The sequence below is a fragment of the Scyliorhinus canicula genome, chromosome 2 (genome assembly GCF_902713615.1).
Source record: "Scyliorhinus canicula chromosome 2, sScyCan1.1, whole genome shotgun sequence".
In the NCBI taxonomy this organism is placed as follows: Eukaryota; Metazoa; Chordata; class Chondrichthyes; order Carcharhiniformes; family Scyliorhinidae; genus Scyliorhinus; species Scyliorhinus canicula.
The window spans coordinates 210,199,526-210,223,258 of record NC_052147.1 but is presented as its reverse complement, the minus strand read 5'-3'; the positions used below and the strand labels follow the sequence as shown (position 1 = coordinate 210,223,258).

The following is a 23,733-nucleotide window of genomic DNA, read 5'->3' as shown; positions in this document are numbered from 1 at the left end:
GGCCCCCCCTGACGCTACCCGTACTTGTCCTCCACCTCCAGGAAGAATCTGCTCTTCGTAACCTGGTTAGGTGTGTTCTAAACACTACCTTGAGCTGCACCAAGCTTAGCCCTGTGCATGTGGAGCTGCAGCACCTCCATCTTGAGTCTCCCCCTAACTCCACGCCCAGGTCCTCCTCCCATTTCCGTCGCATTTCATCCAGTGCAGTCCTGGTCTCTTCTTTGAGTCATCTGTATATGGCGCCACGTTTGTCTCCACTCAGCCAGTCCAGCACTACCATATTGTCTACAAGCATGTTTCCGGCTTACTGGGGGAACGTTTTGGTCTCCTTCTGGAGACCGCCACATAGCTGCAAGTAAAACAGCTCATTCCTTTTCAGGAGTTGGAGCTGCTCCCGCCATCTAGGGGCTTTTCACAGTAACTTCATTGAAGCCTACTTGTGACAATAAGTGATTATTATTATTTCCCTCGGGGCCGCAATCCGATTGTCCGCGTACATGTCCTTCACCTTCTGGGGGTCTCTGTCCTCCTCCCATTCCAAGATCCAAATGTGTCTATCTTCGCTGGTGCAGATATGGTTGGTGCAGATAGGGGGCCCCCATATAGATACCACCAAGTGTGAAATGGCGCCTGAACTGGTTCCAGGCCTTTAATGTAGCTACTACCACCGGGCTCCTTGAGTGTGTGTGTATGGGCCGGAAGTGAAGCGGTTGCTAGTGCCTGGAGAGACGCCCTGTGCAGGAGGCCTCATCCATTTGGACCCATTTCACCCACAACTCCTCAGCTGCCCCCTCACCCTTTCTGCGTTCGTCACCTAGTTGTAGAATAGGATGTTTGGCTGGGCCAGGCCTCCCACGTGTCACCCTCCCTTCAAGATGGCTTTGCTTATCAACCCTGGTGAAGAAGTATTTAGGGATGAAGATCGAGAGCGATCAGAATATGAAGAGGAACCTGCGCAGCATGTTCATTTTGATCACCTATACCCTTTCCGCTAGCGAGTGCGGGAGCGAGTCCCATTTTGGAGGTCACACTTTACCTCCTCCACAAGGCTCGAGAGGTTCCACTTGTGGAACCTTGTCCAGTTGTGTGCTGTCTGTATCCCTAGGTATCTGAACTTAGTCTGGGTTATCTTAAGCGGTAACTCCTCTAGCTCCGCTCCTCCTCGGGGGTTCACAGAGAACATTTCACTCTTCCCAGGTTGAGTTTGTGACCTGGGAAGGCACCGAACTCTTTAAGGAGTCCCGTTGTCTTTCCCATACCGGCCAGAAGGTTCGACGTGTAGAAAAGCAGGACATCAGAACAGAGTGAAACTCTGTGCTGCCTGCCCCCTCCTCAAATGCCTGTCCACCACTCCGTCGATCTAAGAGCGATGGCCAGTTGCTCAATTGTCAGTGCGAACAGGAGCAGGGACAACAGGAACCCCTGCCTTGTTCCCATATGCAGCCGAAAGTACTTGGAGCCGGTGGTTCCTTAATGAGTTTGTCCGCACGCAGAGGGAGCACTGTGCAGAGGTTTAACTCGCGTGGCGAACCCTGATACAAACCCAGACTGTTCAAGCACCTCCATGAGGTACCTCCATTCTTCTCTATCAAAGGCTTTCTCAACGTCCAGGGAGCCAATCACTTTGGGTGTCTCCTCCCCTGGTGTGGTCATTATTACATTCAGCAGTCGTCGGATGTTCACTATTAGCTGTCTGCCCTTGACAAACATTGAAAATAGAACATAGAACGATACAGCGCAGTACAGGCCCTTCAGCCCTCGATGTTGCACCGACATGGAAAAAAACTAAAGGCCATCTAACCTACACTATGCCCTTATCATCCATATGCTTATCCAATAAACTTTTAAATGCCCTCAATGTTGGCGAGTTCACTACTGTTGCAGGTAGGGCATTCCACGGCCTCACCACTCTTTGCATTAAAAAAACCCACCTCTGACCTCTGTCCTATATCTATTACCCCTCAATTTAAGGCTATGTCCCCTCGTGCTAGCCACCTCCATCCGCGGGAGAAGGCTCTCGCTGTCCACCCTATCTAACCCTCTGATCATTTTGTATGCCTCTATTAAGTCACTTCTTAACCTTCTTCTCTCTAACGAAAACAACCTCAAGTCCATCAGCCTTTCCTCATAAGATTTTCCCTCCATACCAGGCAACATCCTGGTAAATCTCCTCTGCACCCGTTCCAAAGCTTCCACGTCCTTCCTATAATGAGGCGACCAGAACTGTACGCAATACTCCAAATGTGGCCGTACTAGAGTTTTGTACAACTGCAACATGACCTCATGGCTCCGGAACTCAATCCCTCTACCAATAAAGGCCAACACACCATAGGCCTTCTTCACAACCCTATCAACCTGGGTGGCAACTTTCAGGGATCTATGTACATGGACACCGAGATCCCTCTGCTCATCCACACTACCAAGAATTTTACCATTAGCCAAATATTCTGCATTCCTGTTATTCTTTCCAAAGTGAATCACCTCACACTTCTCCACATTAAACTCCATTTGCCACCTCTCAGCCCAGCTCTGCAGCTTATCTATGTCCCTCTGTAACCTGCAACATCCTTCCGCACTGTCTACAACTCCACCGACTTTAGTGTCGTCTGCAAATTTACTCACCCATCCTTCTGCGCCCTCCTCTAGGTCATTTATAAAAATGATAAACAGCAACGGCCCCAGAACAGATCCTTGTGGTACGCCACTCGTAACTGAACTCCATTCTGAACATTTGCCATCAACCACCACCCTCTGTCTTCTTTCAACTAGCCAATTTCTGATCCACATCTCTAAATCACCCTCGACCCCCAGCCTCCGTATTTTCTGCAATAGCCGACCGTGGGGAACCTTATCAAACGCTTTACTGAAATCCATATACACCACATCAACTGCTCTACCCTCGTCTACCTGTTCAGTCACCTTCTCAAAGAACTTGATAAGGTTTGTGAGGCATGACCTACCTTTCACAAAACCATGCTGACTATCCCTAATCATATTATTCCTATCTAGATGATTATAAATCGTATCTTTTATAATCCTCTCCAAGACTTTACCCACCACAGACGTTAGGCTCACCGGCCTATAGTTACCGGGGTTACCTCTACTCCCCTTCTTGAACAAAGGGACCACATTTGCTATCCTCCAGTCCTCTGGCACTATTCCTGTAGCCAATGATGACCTAAAAATCAAAGCCAAAGGCTCAGCAATCTCTTCCCTGGCTTCCCAGAGAATCCTAGGATAAATCCCATCAGGCCCCGGGGACTTATCTATTTTCACCTTGTCCAGAATTGCCAACACGTCTTCCCTACGCACCTCAATGCCATCTATTCTAATAGCCTGGGTCTCAGCATTCTCCTCCACAATATTATCTTTTTCCTGAGTGAATACTGACGAAAAGTATTCATTTAGTATCTCGCTTATCTCCTCAGCCTCCACACACAACTTCCCACCACTGTCCTTGACTGGCCCTACTCTTACCCTAGTCATTCTTTTATTCCTGACATACCTATAGAAAGCTTTTGGGTTTTCCTTGATCCTACCTGCCAAAGACTTCTCATGTCCCCTCCTTGCTCGTCTTAGCTCTCTTTAGATCCTTCCTCGCTTCCTTGTAACTATCAAGCGCCCCAACTGAAACTTCACGCCTCATCTTCACATAGGCCTCCTTCTTCCTCTTAACAAGAGATTCCACTTCTTTGGTAAACCACGGTTCCCTTGCTCGACCCCTTCCTCCCTGCCTGACTGGTACGTACTTATCAAGAACATGCAATAGCTGTTCCTTGAACAAGCTCCCGGACTGATCTTCCACGGTCACTTATGGCAGGCAACTCTCCAGGCACCTCCCCAGTGCTTTTGAAGACCTTCGCAGCAGTATTTAAGAGAGACCCAGACATAACCTAGATCAGGGTATGATCCACACCCTGTCGGGTCTTTGTCCTTTTTGGGGATCAGTGAGATCGAGGCCTGTGCCAGGGTGGGTGACAGGGCTCTCTTCAACAGTGGATTGTTGAACATTTCCTGCAAGTTGTGGGGCCAATGTGGTTGACGATCATTTTGCAAAATTCTACCGGGAACTCGTCTGGTCCTGGCGCCTTCCCTACTAATGGAATTAATGCTTTCCATGATGTCATCCAGCCCCAACGGTGCTTCCACCCCTTGTCTCTCTTCCTCCCCCACTAGTTGATGTGCCAACGTGCGGCTGGCTTTGTCTCCATGTTCGTAGAAGGCCCTGTGTGACTGGTGGAGTTGGTGAACTGCTTTCCTTGTGGAGAGCAGATCAAATTCCACCTGCAGCTTTTTTCTTTCTGCCAGCAGTTCCACGGTTGGGTCCAAGGAGTACTGCCAATCCACCTCCAGTGTGGAGTCAGAGACACTGCCTGGTTGCCCTTTCTGTCTTGTCCCTAAGCTATTATTTCCCCCTGATCGCCGCCTTCAGTGCCTCCCACAACATGGAGGGTGAGATCTCCCCGTTCCGGTTGCAGCTTGCATAACTGTCGATGAATTGGGATATTTTTGTGCAGAATTCGGGGGGGGGGGGGCATTGGGTCCGGCCCTTCTCCAACTTTACATCCATAAAATGAGACGTGTGGTTGGAGATTACGATTGTAGAGTCTGTTGTCCTTCCTACCCCTGGAAGCACCATTGTCCCTACGATGAAAAAGTCTGTACGTAAGTAGGCCTTGTGCACGTGGGAGAGGAAGAACTTTTTTTTCTTCTCTCAGGTGGTTGAACCTCCATGGATCTACACACCCCATCAGCTCTACAAAGGTGTTTAGCTCTCGAGCCATTCCTGTTATAGCTCTCTCCCTGGGATTGAATCTGTCCATTTTTGGGTCTTGCATGCAATTAAAGTCACCCCGCCCCATGATGAGTCGGTGGGTGTCTAAGCCAGAGATTTGGCCATAGTTTCCTTGAAGACTGCGACTCCCCAGATTGGGGCATATCTGACCATAACGAATTGGCTCCCAGGGTCTGTCACTGTGTGACCGTGAATGTTACTGCCCAGCCAATGAATTGGCCACCCCACTTGCCCTAGTATTGAAACACAAGTAAAACGCTTGTCCCACCCAACCCTTCCTTACTTGCAATCGGTCCCTCTCTCTTACATGCGACTCCTGTAGGAAAGCAATGTACATTTTCAGGCTTTTGAGATGGGCGAGGTCTCTGAATCTTTTCATCAATCTGTTGAGGCTCCTTACGTTCCTTATAGATATTCTGATGAGCCCTTCCCCCATCCCCATCCCCGCTCATCAAGATGGCCAATGTCTGCTTCCTCTTTTTCATCGTCGCTATGTGCGACCTGTTCTAGCCAGCCTTTTTCTAAACTCTCGAGAGTATAGGCCTAAACTGTTCAATCTCTCTTTATACGACAAACCCCATATCTATTCCGTAGTGTAGCGTCTCCCCATAACGGTTGGTTTCCCCAAATAATCCTGTATACTACTCTCTCCCCACCCCTAGCCTCCTGGGTGTGTTCGCCCCTGCCACTCTTGGATCCCTAAAGTCTGTGTTGCATTCATTACCCTCTACTGCTACTTCCCAGGTTGTGGTTCTGCACAAACTTGTTGCCCTCCAGGGCATCAAAGTATTATTCCTTGCCCTGAAAGGTGACCCCCCCCCCCCCCCCCCCCCCCCCCCCAAAGGCTGGCAGGGTAGAGCACGCCAAGCCCACACCTTGCTTTTGTACAGTGCAGATTTGGCTTGGTGCTTGGTCAGTTCTGCTCCAATGTCCTGGTACAAGCAGATGGAATGCCCTTTCCACTTGCACACCTTCATGCTTTTCACCCACCTCAGGATCTGCTCCTTATCCTGGTAACAGTAGAGCCTCACAATCATCACCTGCAGTGACTCCATCGCCTTGGGCTGCTAACGTCGTGGCCTGTGGGCATGGTCTACCTCCGGGGGCTTGGCTAAGCCCTCCTTACTGACCAGGATTCCGAGCATCACTGCCACAAACACTGTGGGGTTCCTGCCCTCCGTGACTTCTGGCAGCCCCATAATCCTCAGGTTTTGCCGATGTGGTTGTTTCTCCTGGCCATCGATTGGTTCCTTCAACCCGTTCTGTGTGTCTTTACCAACCTCGCTGCCTGGGCTTCGGGGGCTGTGATCCGATCTCCCTGGTCCATGGTGGCTTTCTCGAGGTCCCATGTCATTGCTTCTTGGGCCTCAAGCCACCACTCCATTTGCTCACAACCTCCTTCATGAGGGTTGTCACAGCTTAAACTGTCGCCCCCACAGCTGCCATGAGGTCTTCCTTCATCGGCTCGCTAAGCACCTGGAACTGAGAGGTGACTAAATCCATCATTTTCTCCATCAACGCCTGGGTCTGTGCTGGGACGTCTGTGGGACCGTCCGTCCTTGGTTCCTTGCCGCCATGCCGGCTCCCCTCTCCGAGGCTAAGGTTTCCCTCTCCTCCTCCTCCTCTGGATGTTTCTCGGCTGGATTGCTGGTTCCTCGGTGTTTTGGGCGACATTGTGATTGATTGGGGCCGGTGGGGGGGGTGGTGGAGTGATTTGGATAGTTTTTTGTTCTTTTGGTGCTCATTTGTTGGGGCTAAAGGGCCTTAACCAAGGTTTCACAACGAGAGCCATCTTTCATGCGACCGCTCACCGGAAGTCCAGGAGGGGCTCTTTAACTGGCTAATGAAAAACACACTGAACAAGGGACCATTTTTAGATACAAGTAAATATACCGACTAAATATGACTCACAAAGAACAAAGAAAATTTACAGCACAGGAACAGGCCCTTCGGCCCTCCCAGCCTGCGTCAATCCAGATCCTTTATCTAAACCTGTCGCCTATTTTCCAAGGATCATCTTCCCTCTGTTCCCCGCCCATTCATATACCTGTCTAGCTGCATCTTAAATGATGCTTTCGTGCCCGCCTCTACCACCTCCGCTGGCAAAGTGTTCCAGGTACCCACCACCCTCTGCTTAAAAAACTTTCCGCACACATCTCCCTTAAACTTTTCCCCTCTCACCTTGAAATCATGACTCCTTGTAATTGACACCCCCACTCTTGGAAAAAGCTTGTTGCTATCCACCCTGTCCATACCTCTCATAATTTTGTAGACCTCAATCAGGTTCCCCCCTCGACCTCCGTCATTCCAACAAAAACAATCCTACTCAAACTTTCTTCATAGCTAGCACCCTCCATACCAGGAAGCATCCTGGTAAACCTCCTCTGCACCCTCTCTAAAGCATCCACATCCTTCTGGTAATGTGGTGACCAGAACTGCAGTATTCCAAATGTGGCCGAACCAAAGTCCTATACAACTGTAACATGACCTGCCGACTTTTGTAATCAGTACCCCGTCCGATGAAGGCAAGCATGCTGTATGCCTTCTTGACCACTCTATCTACCTGCGTTGCCACCTTCAGGGTACAATGGACCTGAACTGCCAGATCACTCTGTACATCAATTTTCCCCAGGACTCTTCCATTGACCGTATAGTCTACTCTTGAATTGGATCTTCCAAAATGCATCACCTCGCATTTGCCTGGATTGAACTCCACCTGCCATTTCTCTGCCCAACTCTCCAATCTATCTATATTTTGCTGTATTCTCTGACAGTCCCCCTCGCTATCTGCAACTCCACCAATCTTGGTATCATCTGCAAACTTGCTAATCAGACCACCTATACCTTCGTCCAGATCATTTATGTATATCACAAACAACAGTGGTCCAAGCACGGATCCCTGTGAAACACCACTTGTCACCCTTCTCCATTTTGAGACACTCCCTTCCACCACTACTCTGTCTCCTGTTACCCAACCAGTTCTTTATCAATCTAGCTAGTAGACCCTGAACACCATACAACTTCACTTTTTCCATCAACCTGCCATGGGAAACTTTATCAAACGCCTTACTGATGTCCATGTATATGACATCTACAGTCCTTCCCTCATCAATTAACTTTGTCACTTCCTCAAAGAATTCTGTTAAGTTTGTAAGACATGACCTTCCCTGCACAAAACCATGCTGCTTATCACTGATAAGTCTATTTTCTTCCAAATGTAAATAGATCCTATCCCTCAGTATCTTCTCCAACAGTTTGCCTACCACTGACGTCAAGCTCACAGGTCTATAATTCCCTGGATTATCCCTGCTACCCTTCTTAAACAAAGGGACAACATGAGCAATTCTCCAGTCCTCCGGGACCTCACCCGTGCTCAAGGATGCTGCAAAAATATCGGTTAAGGCCCCAGCTATTTCGTCCCTCGCTTCCCTCAGTAACCTGGGATAGATCCCATCTGGACTTGGGGACTAGTCCACCTTAATGCCTTTTAGAATACCCAAAACTTCCCCCTTCCTTACGCCGACTTGACCTAGAGTATTTAAACATCCGTCCCTAACCTCAACATCCGTCATGTCCCTCTCCTTGGTGAATACCGATGCAAAGTACTCATTAAGAATCTCACCCATTTCCTCTGACTCCACGCATAAATTCCCTCTTTTGTCTTTTGAGTGGGCCAATCCTTTCTCTAGTTACCCTCTTGCTCCTTATATACGAATAAAAGGCTTTGGGATTTTCCCTAACCCTGTTAGCCAAAGATATTTCATGACCCCTTTTAGCCCTCTTTATTGCGCGTTTGAGATTTGTCCTACTTTCCCGATATTCCTCCAAAGCTTCATCAGTTTTAAGTCGCCTAGATCTTATGTATGCTTCCTTTTTCATCTTGGCTAGTCTCACAATTCCACCCGTCATCCATGGTTCCCTAATCTTTCCATTTCTATCCCTAATTTTCACAGGAACATGTCTGTCCTGCACTCTAATTAACCTTTCCTTTAAAAGACTCCCACATTTCAAATGTGGATTTACCCTTGAACAGCTGCTCTCAATCCACATTCCCTAGCTCCTGCCGAATTTTGTTATACTTGGCCTTTCCCCAATTTAGCACTCTTCCTTTAGGACCACTCTCATCTTTGTCCATGAGTATTCTAAAACTTACGGAATTGTGATCGCTATTCCCAAAGTAATCACCGACTGAAATTTCAACCACCTGGCCGGGATCATTCCCCAATACCAGGTCCAGTATGGCCCCTTCCTGAGTTGGACTATTTACATAGTGCTCTAAAAAACTCTCCTGGATGCTCTTTACAAATTCTGCTCCATCTATGCCTCCAACGTTACATGAGTCCCATTCAATGTCCAGGAAGTTAAAATCTCCCATCACGACCACCCTATTGCTCCTACATTTTCTATAATCTGTCGACATATTTGTACCTCTACTTCACACTCGCTTTTGAGAAGCCTGTAGTAAAGTCCGAACAATATTACTGCGCCCTTCCTATTTCTTAGCTCTACCCATATTGCCTCAGTGCTCGAATCCTCCATAGTGCCCTCCTTAATCACAGCTGTGATATCATCTCTGACCAGTAATGCAACTCCTCCACCCCTTTTACCTCCCTCTCTATCCCTCCTGAAGCATCTATACCCTGGGATATTTATTTGCCAATCTTGCCCTTCCCTCAACCAAGTCTCAGTAATACCAATAACATCATATTCCCAGGTACTAATCCAAGCCCTAAGTTCATCTGCCTTACCTGCTACACTTCTCGCATTAAAACAAATGCACCTCAGACCACCTCTCCCTTTGCGTTCATCATCTCTTCCCTGTCTACTCTTCCCCTTAGTCACAATGAGTTTATTATCTAGTACCTTGCTGGCTTTAGTTGCTGCCTCTTTACTGACCTCTAACTTCCTAATCTGGTTCTCATCCCCCTGCCACATTAGTTTAAAACCTCCCCAACAGTGTTAGCAAAAGCACCCCCTAGGACATTGGTTCCAGTCCTGCCCAGGTGTAGACCATCTGATTTGTAATGGTCCCACCACCCCCAGAACCGGTTCCAATGTCCCAAAAATCTGAACCCCCTCCCTCCTGCACCATCTCTCAAGCCACGTATTCATTCTGACTATTCTTGAATTTCTACTCTGACTGTCTCATGGCACTGGTAGCAAACCTGAGATTACTACCTTTGAGGTCCTACTTTTTAACTTATCTCCTAACTCCCTAAATTCTGATTGTAGGACCTCATCCTGTTTTTTACCTATATTGTTGGTGCCTATATGCACCACGACAACTGTCTGTTCACCCTCCCCCTTCAGTATGTCCTGCAGCCGATCTGAGACATCCCTGACCCGTGCACCCGGGAGGCAACATACCATTCGGGAGTCTCGTTGTCGACCGCAGAAACGCCAGTCTACTCCCCTTACGATTGAATCCCCTTTGACTACAGCCCTGCCAGTATTTTTCCTGCCCTTCTGTGCAACAGAGCCAGCCACGGTGCCATGAGCCTGACTACTACTGCCTTCCCTGGTGAGTCATCTCCCCCAACAGTATCCAAAACGGTATACCTGTTTTGGAGGGAGATGACCGCAGGGGACACCTGCACTGCCTTCCTGCTCTTTCTCTGCCTTTTGGTCACCCATTCCCTATCTCCCTCACCAATCCTAATCTGCGGTGTGACCAACTCACTGAATGTGCTATCCACGACCTCCTCAGCATCGCGGATGCTCCAAAGTGAGTCCATCCGCAGCTCCAGAGCCGTCATGCGGTCTAACAGGAGCTGCAGATGGACACACTTCCTGCACATGAAGGAGTCAGGGGCATCGGCCGCGTCCCTGAACTCCCACATTGAGCACCAGGAGCATAACACAGGTCTGGGATCTCCTGCCGTTTTTACTTTATCTTAACTGATTACAAATATAATATCAAATAATGAATAAGTGAAAGGAATAAAGATTTTACTTGCCAATCACAATACTTACCAACACATGAAGAGTTAAATTTCTCCCAGCTACTGCTAACTGGAGCACTTTCCTTACCAACCAATCAGGTCACTGCTTTGCTGGATGTCACTCTTCAAATTTAGCCCCAAAGACTCTGTGGCCGCTGTTTAAGCCGCGAAGCAGCTAGTTTACATACTCCCCGCTCGACACTGTAGCTCCGCCCACTCCAACAGCTGAATTCCCGCCGAAAAGGACAGTTCACTCCTCCTCGCTTGGTCATAAAATTTTCAATGTCATTCTTTCAATTACATACTACATGTTTACTCATGTGTTCAGTTTTGGTCTCCTTACCTGAGAAAGGACATACTGGTGTTGGAGGGTGTGTAGAGGAGATTCACTAGGGTAATCCCAGAGTTGAGGGTGTTGGATTACGAGGAGAGGTTGAGTAGACTGGGACTGTACTCGGAATTTAGAAGTATGCCGGGGGGGAATCTTGTAGAAACATATAAAATTATGAAGGGAATAGATCGGATAGATGCGGGCAAGTTGGTTCCACTGGCGGGTGAAAGCAGAACCGGGGGCATAGCCTCAAAATAAGGGGAAGTAGATTTAGGACTGAGCTCAGGAGGAACTACTTCACCCAAAGGGTGAATTAAAAGTGGTTAATTAATAGAAAGCAAAGAGTGGGGATTAATGGGTGCTTCTCTGGTTGGCGATCAGTAGATAGTGGTGTCCCTCAGGGATCCGTGTTGGGCCCACAATTGTTCACAATCTACATAGATGATTTGGAGTTGGGGACCAAGGGCAATGTGTCCAAGTTTGCAGATGACACTAAGATGAGTGGTAAAGCGAAAAGTGCAGAGGATACTGGAAGTCTGCAGAGGGATTTGGATAGGTTAAGTGAATGGGCTTGGGTCTGGCAGATGGAATACAATGTTGACAAATGTTAGGTTATCCATTTTGGTAGGAATAACAGCAAACGGGATTATTAGTTAAACAATAAAATATTAAAGCATGTTGCTGTGCAGAGAGACCTGGATGTGCTAGTGCATGAGTCACAGAAAGTTGGTTTACAGGTGCAACAGGTGATTAAGAAGGCAAATGGAATTTTGTCCTTCATTGCTAGAGGGATGGAGTTTAAGACTAGGGAGGTTATGCTGCAATTGTATAAGGTGTTAGTGAGGCCACACATGGAGTATTGTGTTCAGTTTTGGTCTCCTTACTTGAGAAAGGACATACTGGCACTGGAGGGTGTGCAGAGGAGATTCACGAGGTTAATCCCAGAGCTGAAGGGGTTGGATTACGAGGAGAGGTTGAGTAGACTGGGACTGTACTCGTTGGAATTTAGAAGGATGAGGGGGGATCTTATAGAAACATTTAAAATTATGAAGGGAATAGATAGGATAGATGCGGGCAGGTTGTTTCCACTGGTGGGTGAAAGCAGAACTGGGGGGCATAGCCTCAAAATAAGGGGAAGTAGATTTAGGACTGAGTTTAGGAGGAACTTCTTCACCCAAAGGGTTGTGAATCTATGGAATTCCTTGCCCAGTGAAGCTGTTGAGGCTCCTTCATTAAATGTTTTTAAGGTAAAGATAGATAGTTTTTTGAAGAAAAAAGGGATTAAGGGGTATGGTGTTCGGGCCGGAAAGTGGAGCTGAGTCCACAAAAGATCAGCCATGATCTCATTGAATGGCGGAGCAGGCTCGAGGTGCCAGATGGCCTACTCCTGCTCCTAGTTCTTATGTTCTGAATCTATGGAATTCCTACTCAGTGAAGCAGTTGAGGTCCTTCATTAAATGTTTTCAAGATAAAGATGGATAGTTTTATGAAGAATAATGGGTTATGGTGTTCTTGCGGGAAAGTGGAGCTGAGTCCACAAAAGATCATCCATGATCTCATTGAATGGCAGAGCAGGCTCGAAACCTACTCCTGCTCCTAGTTCTTATGTGTACCTGAATACAATGTGAACACGGAGAAATCTTTCAAGTTACTCAATCAACTTTAAGAGTTGCAAAAGTGTTCTTCAATCCTTAATCTCTGAAATGAAATGTAAAAGAAATTCCATTCCAGCCTTGTTTGTTGGCTTTCTGTTGTGTCTTGCAATTAATTAGGCTATTTAATGCTCAACTTGAACTTGCCACCATATTCTTTTGCTTTGTAAGCCTTGATAACCCCTCTCCAGAACAATTACCGCTCCTTATTTTGTTTAAATCCTTCACTACTTCCCTAGTTATGTGGTTTGCAAGAACACTGGTCCCAACACGGTTCAAGTATAGGCATTCCCAATGGTACAGCCTCCACTTTCCCCAGTATTGGTACCAAAACCTGCTTCCACATCAGTCTGTGAGCCACGTATTCATCTCTCTTATGTACCCTATGCCAATTTGCAAGCGGCTCAGGTAATAGCACAGAGATTTTAACTTTGGAGATTCTGTTGTTTAATGCACAGTGTCCGCACCTCGGCCTTCAGCTCAGTGACTGAGCGGAAGTCCCTCAAGGTGCAGCCACTTCTGCAGACGGGTTTGCCCTGGATCGCAATGTTATCCAGGGCAAACTCTCTCATGCTGCAGCCTTGACCCATCACTTGTCCTGCCATCCGCCGTCAGCTGCAGAGCTGGGCTGACAGGTGGCAAATGGAGTTTAATGCAGAAAAGTGTGAGGTGATTCATTTTGGAAGGAATAACAAAAAGGCAGAGTACTGGGCTAATGGTAAGAGTCTTGGTAGTGTGGACGAGCTGAGAGATCTCGGTGTCCATGTCCATAGATCCCTGAAAGTTGCCACCCAGGTTGAGAGGGTTGTTAAGAAGGCGTACGGTGTATTAGCTTTTATTGGTAAAGGAATTGCGTTTCGGAGCCATGAGGTCATGTTGCAGTTGTACAAAACTCTGGTGCGGCCGCATTTGGAGTATTGTGTGCCATTCTGGTCGCTACATTATAGGAAGGATGTGGAAGCATTGGAAAGGGTACAGAGGAGATTTACAAGAATGTTGCCTGGTATGGAGGGAAGATCGTCTGAGGACAGGCTGAAGGACCTGAGGCTGTTTTCGTTAGAGAGAAGAAGGTTAAGAGGTGACTTAATTGAGGCATACAAGATGATCAGAGGATTAGATAGGGTGGACAGTGAGAGCCTTTTTCCTCGGATGGTGATGTCCAGCACGAGGGGACATAGCTTTAAATTGAGGGGAGATAGATATAGGACAGATGTCAGAGGTAGGTTCTTTACTCAGAGAGTAGTAAGGGCGTGGAATGCCCTGCCTGCAACAGTAGTGGACTCGCCAACACTAAACGCATTCAAATGGTCATTGGATAGGCATATGGACGATAAAGGAATAGTGTAGAGGGACTTTAGAGGGGTTTCACAGGACGGTGCAACATCGTGGGCCGAAGGGCCTGTAATGCGCTGTAATGTTCTATGTCTATGTCTATTCATCCTTAATGTATTTTAAATAATTATCTAATTTAATTATTTACATATTTACGGTGCTTGTTATATATTTTATTAACTGAACAGGTTATGCACTGTTTTAAACCCCAGGGATAGAATGGAACTTATCCACTTAATAGATTTGCACCAAACAGCTAACTCCTTTCCCTGTTGTAAGGTAACATCCTGAAGGGTGAGAAAGATAGAAAAAGTAACAGGAAACAAACAAGTCCCATCCGTCACTTCTCCAAACTCCAAGCTGACACTCTTCTCCTTGGTGACCCCCCTCTTTACCCTTGGCTGCACTGAAGATTTTGAATTTATATAAAACTGGAGTGGGACTACAATAAACAAATTAAATGAGTGGGCGAATTAACTACTCGGCTCCCACAGCTGAGGGTGATTTTGCCCTGTCTGTTTAAAAAGAAAGAAATAACTTAGCCTGCTTACACAGGCATTCACATTACAGATGCATTGGCACTGCACAGCACTTTTAACTCAGTTATGTAATTCGAGCGACCTTCAAGAAGCAGCAGATGAAAGATGATTCAGATTAAATGAATTGAAATTACAATTTTCTGAAAGCAGAATTATCAGCTGTTAAAATAAATTCTTGTGGTTTAGAGTAAGCAAGAGAAGCAATCTAGCAGAGAGAAGAGCATGCAGGACCGACTACGGCTGGGGCATTTCACCACAGTGCGACATGGTGCTTCGTTCACTGAGCAATGGACCGATGGCTATGCATTTCAGAATCTTGTAAAGTAAGTGTAAATGGCAATCTCCCCCTCAAGGACTTTCTGCCCCCGCACGCCCCCAAGTGCTCTCTTCCCTGCCCACCCCCCCTCTCCGCACAGTCACCCACCCATACTCTCTTTCCCCATCCCACGCTCTCTTTCCCCATCCCACGCTCTCTTTCCCCATCCCACGCTCTCTTTCCCCATCCCACGCTCTCTTTCCCCATCCCACGCTCTCTTTCCCCATCCCACGCTCTCTTTCCCCATCCCACGCTCTCTTTCCCCATCCCACGCTCTCTTTCCCCATCCCGCGCTCTCTTTCCCCATCCCACGCTCTCTTTCCCCATCCCACGCTCTCTTTCCCCATCCCACGCTCTCTTTCCCCATCCCACGCTCTCTTTCCCCATCCCACGCTCTCTTTCCCCATCCCACGCTCTCTTTCCCCATCCCACGCTCTCTTTCCCCATCCCACGCTCTCTTTCCCCATCCCACGCTCTCTTTCCCCATCCCACGCTCTCTTTCCCCATCCCACGCTCTCTTTCCCCATCCCACGCTCTCTTTCCCCATCCCACGCTCTCTTTCCCCATCCCACGCTCTCTTTCCCCATCCCACGCTCTCTTTCCCCATCCCACGCTCTCTTTCCCCATCCCACGCTCTCTTTCCCCATCCCACGCTCTCTTTCCCCATCCCACGCTCTCTTTCCCCATCCCACGCTCTCTTTCCCCATCCCACGCTCTCTTCCCCATCCCACGCTCTCTTTCCCCATCCCACGCTCTTCTTTCCCCATCCCACGCTCTCTTTCCCCATCCCACGCTCTCTTTCCCCATCCCACGCTCTCTTTCCCAGCCCACGCTCTCTTTCCCCATCCCACGCTCTCTTTCCCCTCCCACGCTCTCTTTCCCAATCCACGCTCCTCTTTCCCCATCCCACGCTCGTCTTGCCCCATCCCACGCTCTCTTGTCCCCAATCCCACGCTCTCTTTCCCCAATCCCACGCTCTCTTTCCCCATCCCATCGCTCTCTTTCCCATCCCACGCTCTCTTTCCCCATCCCACGCTCTCTTTCCCCATCCCACCCAGTGGGCTCCCACGCTCTCTTTTCCCCATCCCACGCTCTCTTTCCCCATCCCCGCTCTCTTTCCCCATCACCGCATCTCTTTCCCCATCCCCACGCTCTCTTCCCCATCCCAGCGCTCTCTTTCCCCATCCCGCGCATCTCTTCCCCATCCCGCGCTCTCTTTCCCCATCCCGCGCTCTCTTTCCCCATCCCGCGCTCTCTTTCCCCATCCCGCGCTCTCTTTCCCCATCCCGCGCTCTCTTTCCCCTCCCGCGCTCTCTTTCTCTTTCCCCCTCCCGCGCTCTCTTTTCTTCTCCCCATCCCGCGCTCTCTTTCCCCATCCCGCGCTCTCTTTCCCCATCCCGCGCTCTCTTTCCCCATCCCGCGCTCTCTTTCCCCATCCCGCGCTCTCTTTCCCCATCCCGCGCTCTCTTTCCCCATCCCGCGCTCTCTTTCCCATCCCGCCTCTCTTCCCCATCCACGCGCTCTCTTTTCCCCATCCCGCGCTCCTTTCCCCACCCGCGCTCTCTTTCCCCATCCCGCGCTCTCTTTCCCCATCCCGCGCTCTCTGTCCCCATCCCGCGCTCTCTTTCCCCATCCCGCGCTCTCTTTCCCCATCCCTGCGCTCTCTTTCCCCATCCCGCGCTCTCTTTCCCCATCCCGCGCTCCTCTTCCCCATCCCGCGCTCTCTTTCCCCATCCCGCGCTCTCTTTCCCCATCCCGCGCTCTCTTTCCCCATCCGCGCTCTCTTTCCCCATCCCGCGCTCTCCTTTCCCCATCCCGCGCTCTCTTCCCCATCCCGCGCTCTCTTTCCCACCCGCGCTCTCTTTTCCCCATCCCGCGCTCTTTTCCCCATCCCGCTCTCTTTCCCCATCCCGCGCTCTCTTTCCCATCCGCGCTCTCTTTCCCCATCCCGCGCTCTCTTTCCCCATCCCGGCTCTCATTCTCTTTCCCCATCCCGCGCTCTCTTTCCCCATCCCCGCTCTCTTTCCCCATCCCGCGCTCTCTTTTCCCCCATCCCGCGTCTCTTTCCCCATCCCCGCTCTCTTTCCCCATCCCGCGCTCTCTTTTCCCCATCCCGCTCTCTTTCCCCATCCCGCGCTCTCTTTCCCCATCCCGCGCTCCTCTTTCCCCATCCCGCGCTCTCTTTCCCATCCCGCGCTCTCTTTCCCCATCCCGCGCGCTCTTCCCCATCCCGCGCTCTCTTTCCCCTCCCGCGCTCTTCTTTCCCCATCCCGCGCTCTCTTTCCCTCCCTCCCGCTCTCTCTCTCTCCCCCATCCCGCGCTCTCTTTCCCCATCCCGCGCTCTCTTTCCTCCCCATCCCCGCGCTCTCTTTCCCCATCCCGCGCGCTCTTTCCCCATCCCGCGCTCTCTTCCCCATCCCGCGCTCTCTTTCCCCATCCCGCGCTCTCTTTCCCCATCCCGCGCTCTCTTTCCCCATCCCGCGCTCTCTTCCCCATCCCGCTCTCTTTCCCCATCCCGCGCGCTCTCTTCCCCCGCGCTCTCTTTCCCCATCCCGCTCTCTTTCCCCATCCCCGCCTCTCTTCCTCTCCCAGCGCTCTCTTTCCCCATCCCGCGCTCTCTTTCCCCATCCCGCTCTCTTTCCCCACCCCGCGCTCTCTTTCCCCCCATCCCGCGCTCTCTTTCCCCCCCATCCCGCGCTCTCTTTCCCATCCCGCGCTCTCTTTCCCCATCCCGCGCTCTCTTTCCCCATCCCGCGCTCTCTTTCCCCATCCCGCGCTCTCTTTCCCCATCCCGCGCTCTCTTTCCCCATCCCGCGCTCTCTTTCCCCATCCCGCGCTCTCTTTCCCCATCCCGCGCTCTCTTTCCCCCATCCCGCGCTCTCTTTCCCCATCCCGCGCTCTCTTTCCCATCCCGCGCTCTCTTTCCCCATCCCCGCTCTCTTTCCCCATCCCGCGCTCTCTTTCCCCATCCCGCGCTCCTTTCCCCCCCGCGCTCTCTTTCCCCATCCCGCGCTCTCTTTCCCCCATCCCGCCTCTCTTTCCCCCATCCCGCGCTCTCTTCCCCATCCCGCGCTCTCTTTCCCCCCCCGCTCTCTTTTCCCCATCCCGCGCTCTCTTTCCCCATCCCGCGCTCTCTTTCCCATCCCGCGCGCTCTCTTCCCCATCCCGCGCTCTCTTTCCCCCCCCCGCGCTCTCTTTCCCCCATCCCCGCTCTCTTTCCCCATCCCCGCTCTCTTTCGCCCTCCGCGCTCTCTTTCCCCATCCCGCGCTCTCTTTCCCCCCCCCCGCGCTCTCTTTCCCCCCCCCCCCCTCTCTCTTTCCCCCCCCGCGCTCTCTTCCCCCCCCTTCCCCCCCCCCGCGCTCTCTTTCCCCCCCCCGCGCTCTCTTTTCCTCCCCCCCCCCGCGCTCTCTTTCCCCCCCCCGCGCTGTCTTTCCCCCCCCCGCGCTGTCTTTCTGCCCCCCCGCGCTGTCTTTCTGCCCCCCCGCGCTGTCTTTCTGCCCCCCCGCGCTGTCTTTCTTCCCCCCCCCGCGCTCATCTTTCCCCCCCCGCGATCTCTTCCCCCCCCCCCCGCGCTCTCTTCCTCCCCCCCCCGGCTCAGTCTATTCCCCCCCCCCCGCCGCTCGTCTTTCCATCCCCCCCCCCCCCCAGGCGCTCTCTTTCCCCCCCCCCGCGCTCTCTTTTCCTCCCCCCCCCCGCGCTCTCTTCCCCCCCCCCGCGCTCTCTTCCCCCCCCCCGCGCTCTCTTTCCCCCCCCCCGCGCTCTCTTTCCCCCCCCCCCGCGCTCTTTCCCCCCCCCCCGCGCTCTCTTCCCCCCCCCCCGCGCTCTTTCCCCCCCCCCCCGCGCTCTTTCCCCCCCCCCGCGCTCTCTTTCCCCCCCCCGCGCTCTCTTTCCCCCCCCCCCGCGCTCTCTTTCCCCCCCCCCACGCTCTCTTCCTACAATCGGCCACCCAGCCATATATAACTTCTTCACCACCCTTAACTAGTGGTTGCTCTATAATTTCCTTTCCTCGTGCTCTTTATTTATCCCACAACTGTTTCAAACTTCATTGAAGACTTCCCACCCTTCCAGCTCTACCACCAGGCAGAAAATCTTGCAAATAGAAAACATCTTTTGGCTCACGAGTGAGCTGCACCAGAGGAGATTCTTTTTATTCCTTAAATGTACTCAGTTTATCTTGATGTCTACTTTTTGAATAGACAACAGGAATGGATAAATCAACAGAGGGAAGAAATAGAAAGACAAAGGAAGTTGCTGGCAAAGAGAAAGCCTCCTCCAACTCAAGGTTTGCAGACCCCAGCAGCAAACTCTGAGCTAAAACAACGCAAAACAAAGGCTGTCAATGGTGCAGAAAATGATCCTTTTGTTAGGCCAAACCTTCCACAGTTGTAAGTTTATTTTCATTTTTTATTATGAAATGTCTTATTACATTATACAGATTATGCAGCGAGTCTTGCCCAATAAAAAATACTGATATTCTGGATTTGAGGACAAAAGAACATGAAGTTGAAGCATGTGGGGTTGAATGTAAACAACGACACAGGTTTATTGAAGAGCTGTTAACTGTACACAGGCTTGATCTCGACTGAGGCAAAGCCTGTGAAGCAGCTGATGATGTCACAAACTATCACATCCTTCCCCCTTTACCTCTTAAGGTCCCATTGCAACAATTAACAATAGTCTTTTTACATAGTCATCAAAACACATATATAAGGGTAGGCAATGAATCATACATGGTAATAATACAGTTAAGAGAAAAGATGATCTGTTGGGTATCTATTCTACACTGCCTGCTCTCTTAGAGATAGTCTTCAGAGATGTCTCTATCCTGGAAGGTATTACATTCTCTCTTGCAGGAGGAAAACTAGTAGCAGCAAGGGGTTCTTCGGCAATCTCTGTTTTGGCTGATTGGCCAGAGGTCGCAGTCACATAATCTGGTCATATGAACGGCGGTTCATCCTGAAGTAGTTGTGACATGCACAATACTGGCACATTTGACGCATGTAGCTAACAATTGATCTGCATGTCGCCTCCACACTAGCTCAGCTTCAGTTTTTACTGTATGGGGGACAGGGCCAGTTTGAACCGTACAGTTGCAGAGATCTACTTCTTGCTGGTGGCATATCCACACACCAAAACTGCTATCCTTGTTGAAACATGTGTCTTTTGGAATTACCTCAACATTTGTGACTCCTGATTGTGTTCTACTATCTCGGATGTTTCTTGCGGTAAAATTGGATCAGACGTAGTTCTCCGTTTCCTCTTCAGCATAGTAAAGCTGGGTAACTCTGAATCATCGCATGTATGGTGTTGGGATACGTCACCATGAAACTATTTTTATGGTGATTTAATGAACCTTGGTCCTTGGAGGCTTTCAGTGCATGTTTAAAGGACTGGACAAACCTTTCAGCTAAACCATGGATGAGTGGGAAGGTGGTGCATGTGTTGGATACCAGTCATCTTTAGGTTGTCCTCAAACTCCTGAGCCATGAATTGTGGACCGTTATCGCTCACGATTTGTTACGGTTTCTTAAATCTGCCGAAAATCTCAGTCAGCTTTTCGATGGTTTGTTCAGCAGTTGTTGTCATGGCATTTTAGGCCACTCCCCGGGATGCAGTGGGGACAATTGACTGGCAAAGTGCTGCCTTTTCCGGGTGTCGATTCCTGGCCACCAGAAGTAACCCCTCGCAAGTTCCTTCATTCGAACTATACCTGGATGCTGGGTGTCCTTCATGCAATTGTTCCAATACTCTTTGCAAGTTTGGAGCAATTATTCCCCCCCTCCCCATAGTATCTGCCCTGTACTGTCCAAGCTTTCTGGAATGGCTTTAATTCGGAATGCGTTCCTGCTATCCCCCCTTTTAATACCATTTCTAGTACCTTCCCCATCACAGGATCATTTTTGGTCTGTTGTTGGACCTGAGCTGCAGACTCGAGGCCATATTCTATCTGCGAAAAATACAAGATATTTTCACCACTAGTTGGTGCCTGATTAGCAGGCAAAGGCAAACATGACAATGCATCAGAATTAGCAGGTCTCTCTGACGGTATTTGATCTCGTAGTAATGTGCAGATAATATTAAAGACCATCGTTGAAGTCTGCTTGCTACCAATGAAGGAATTCCTTTGTGTGCTCCAAAAATAGTTAAGTGCCTATGGTCCGTCAGCAATGTGAAGTGGTGACTGTGTAGACGTAGTGATGAAATTTCCTCACACAAAATCAAAATAAGTGCCTCTTTCTCCAACTGGGTGTAATTTGATTCAGCACTTGTTGTGGTATGAAATGCAAAAGCTATTAGTCTTTCTTACCATGAAAATAGTATGTGACACCACAGTCCCAACTCTGTATGGCGAGGCATCACCGGCAAGTTGTAGTGGTAACTTTGGGTTGAAATGTACCAACACTGACTTCTTCAGTGTCTCTTTAACTGACTGATATGCTTTTTCACACTCTGGAGTCCATTGCCATGCTTGTTTTATGCACAACAAATTATGTAATAGTTTAAGCAGGGTTGCTAGATTCTAAACAAATTTCCCATAATAGTTAATTAACCCTAGGAATGATCTTAAGTGTTATGTTTGCTGGTTGTGGGGCCTCCATGAAAGCCTCCATCTTCTTAGATGCCTTGTGTAAATCCTTGCTATCAATCACGGCCTAAATATTGTCTTGACATTAGAAAGAAGTTGCACTTATCTATCCTGACACGCATGCATCTAAAGGTGTTTTGATGTGGCTTCTAGGTTACTTAAGTTTCCGCTCTGTTAGTACCAGTTATCACTATGTTGTCAAAATAGCATTGTACCCTCTTCAAACCACTTAAGATCTGGTCCATGGACCGTTGAAACAAAGCGGTGCCGACGTTATACCAGAAGGTAATCTCTTCTGGCGGAATAGGCCATTATGTGTTATAATGGTGAGCAGGTGTTGAGATTCATTTGCAGGTATGCCTGCGATACATCAATCTTGCTGAACTTTGTCCTCCTCTTAGGCCGGTGAACAAATCCTCAATTAACGTTGGTGGGTGTTGATCTGCCCATAAAACGGGAATGATGGTTGTTTTGAAATCTCCGCCAATGCACGTAGTCCTGTCCTGTTTTTTTTTTTACAGGTACAGTAGGGGTTTCCCAGTTTCTAGTGCTGATGGGTTCTAAGACTCTGTATCCACAAGTCTCTTGAGTTCAGATTGGACATATGGCGGAGAGTACTGTTCTAGCCTTGAGACTCTTGGACTGGCTGTTTTGTTAGATCCGAAGTGCACCTGTACTCCTTTCATGGACCTAAGTATGTCCTCAAATACACTACTGCACTTCTCTAAGATGCTCTGTAGATCTGTCTTAGAACCAGCTAACCTGTTCACAGCACTCCAGTTCAACTTTATCTTCTCTAGCCAAGAGCGGCCAAAGAGAGCTGGAAACATCCGCACTTTGCCCAGTTAACTCTACTTTAACGTGATGTATCATCTTAGAGGCACGGTTTCCTCGGTGTAGGTCCTCAAGGTGACATCTGTTGGCATAGGACTTCCAATTTTAGGATTCTTCCTTGAATGGGCCAACGGTGTCAAAGTGTCTGGCCATTTTACAATGACAGTTGGATCTGCACTCAACATCCCTTCAGGAGCTTTCCTTAATATAAATGATCTAGTTTATATTGTAATATAAGCCAATTGCAGCAACTCATCTTGGAGGTAAAGCAATGTGAAAATCTCTCTGCTTCACTCTACCTCTGTGCCTTAGTCTAAATGCGCACGTGGTGAGCTGTGCAGCCTGAACTCCTGGGGGCCGGTTTTAATTTTCCTGCCCCACAGCCTTGCCAGTCTGATGCCAGGTGCAATTGGCTGACCTATTGATTCTGCCTTAACATCAAAACTGATCATTTTCTTTACTTGAAAATAATTTATTCATTCCTCATTACCAGTATTTTTATCATGTTATGTTCTGGACTCTCCGAACAAAAGAGCATGGAAGTTGAAGCATATGAATGCAAATAACAACACAAGTTTATTGAAGAGCTGTTAATTGTACAAAGGCTTAATCTAGGCAAAGTCTGGGAAGGAGCTGATGGCATCGCAAACTATCATGTTATTAGACTCTTAAAGTAACTATCACCAACACAGCAGCTCCAAATATATAACAATACTTTTAATTTCATCTGGTACACCCATAGGTATCTGTTATTCATTAATGACTTGGATGATGGCATAGAAAGATGAATATCCAAATTTGTTGTTGATACAAAGTTAGATGACATTGTAGACAGTCTAGATGATAGCATAAAATTACAAGGCGATATTGACAGACTAGGTGAATGGGCAAAATTGTGGCAGACGGAATTCAATGTAAGCAAGTGTGAGGTTACCCATTTTGGACCACAAAACATAGAGCAGAGTACTTTATAAATGGAAAGAGGTTGGGTGCAATGGATGTCCAAAGAGAGGGTTCAGGCATATAGATCCTTAAAATGTCACAAACAATTGCAGAAAATAATCAAAAAGGCTAATGGAATGTTAGCCTTTATATCTGGAAGATTGGAGCATAAAGGCATAGAAGTTATGCTGCAGCTAGACAAAACCCTGGTTAGACCTTACTTGGAGTACTGTGAGCATTTCTGTGCACCACACCTATGGGAGACCCTGTCAAAGACTTGGAATTTCCATGTATGGATTACATCACCATCTCCATTCTCTCAGAAGAGAATCTCAAAGCCATGCTTGACATCTTCGTGGAAGCATAACAAAAAATAAGTCTCCGCCACAACCTCAAGAAGACCTTTACCAACCTGCCCCAGGGCAAGTACGGGCAAATTCAACAGAGAAACCTTACCAAGTGT

General features: G+C 49.1%; 1 protein-coding gene across 6 annotated transcripts in view; it reads left to right on the top strand.

The window, feature by feature from the left end:
- LOC119961928 (serine/threonine-protein kinase tousled-like 1) overlaps nt 1-23,733 on the top strand; it is a 252,762-nt gene that overhangs the window by 147,762 nt on the left and 81,267 nt on the right. For all 6 annotated transcript variants that reach the window (XM_038789486.1, XM_038789485.1, XM_038789488.1 and 3 more), the window contains 2 exons: nt 14,778-14,914; nt 19,105-19,293. In XM_038789486.1, coding sequence (XP_038645414.1) covers nt 14,778-14,914; nt 19,105-19,293 — 326 coding nt within the window. The remainder of the gene's footprint in view (nt 1-14,777; nt 14,915-19,104; nt 19,294-23,733) is intronic.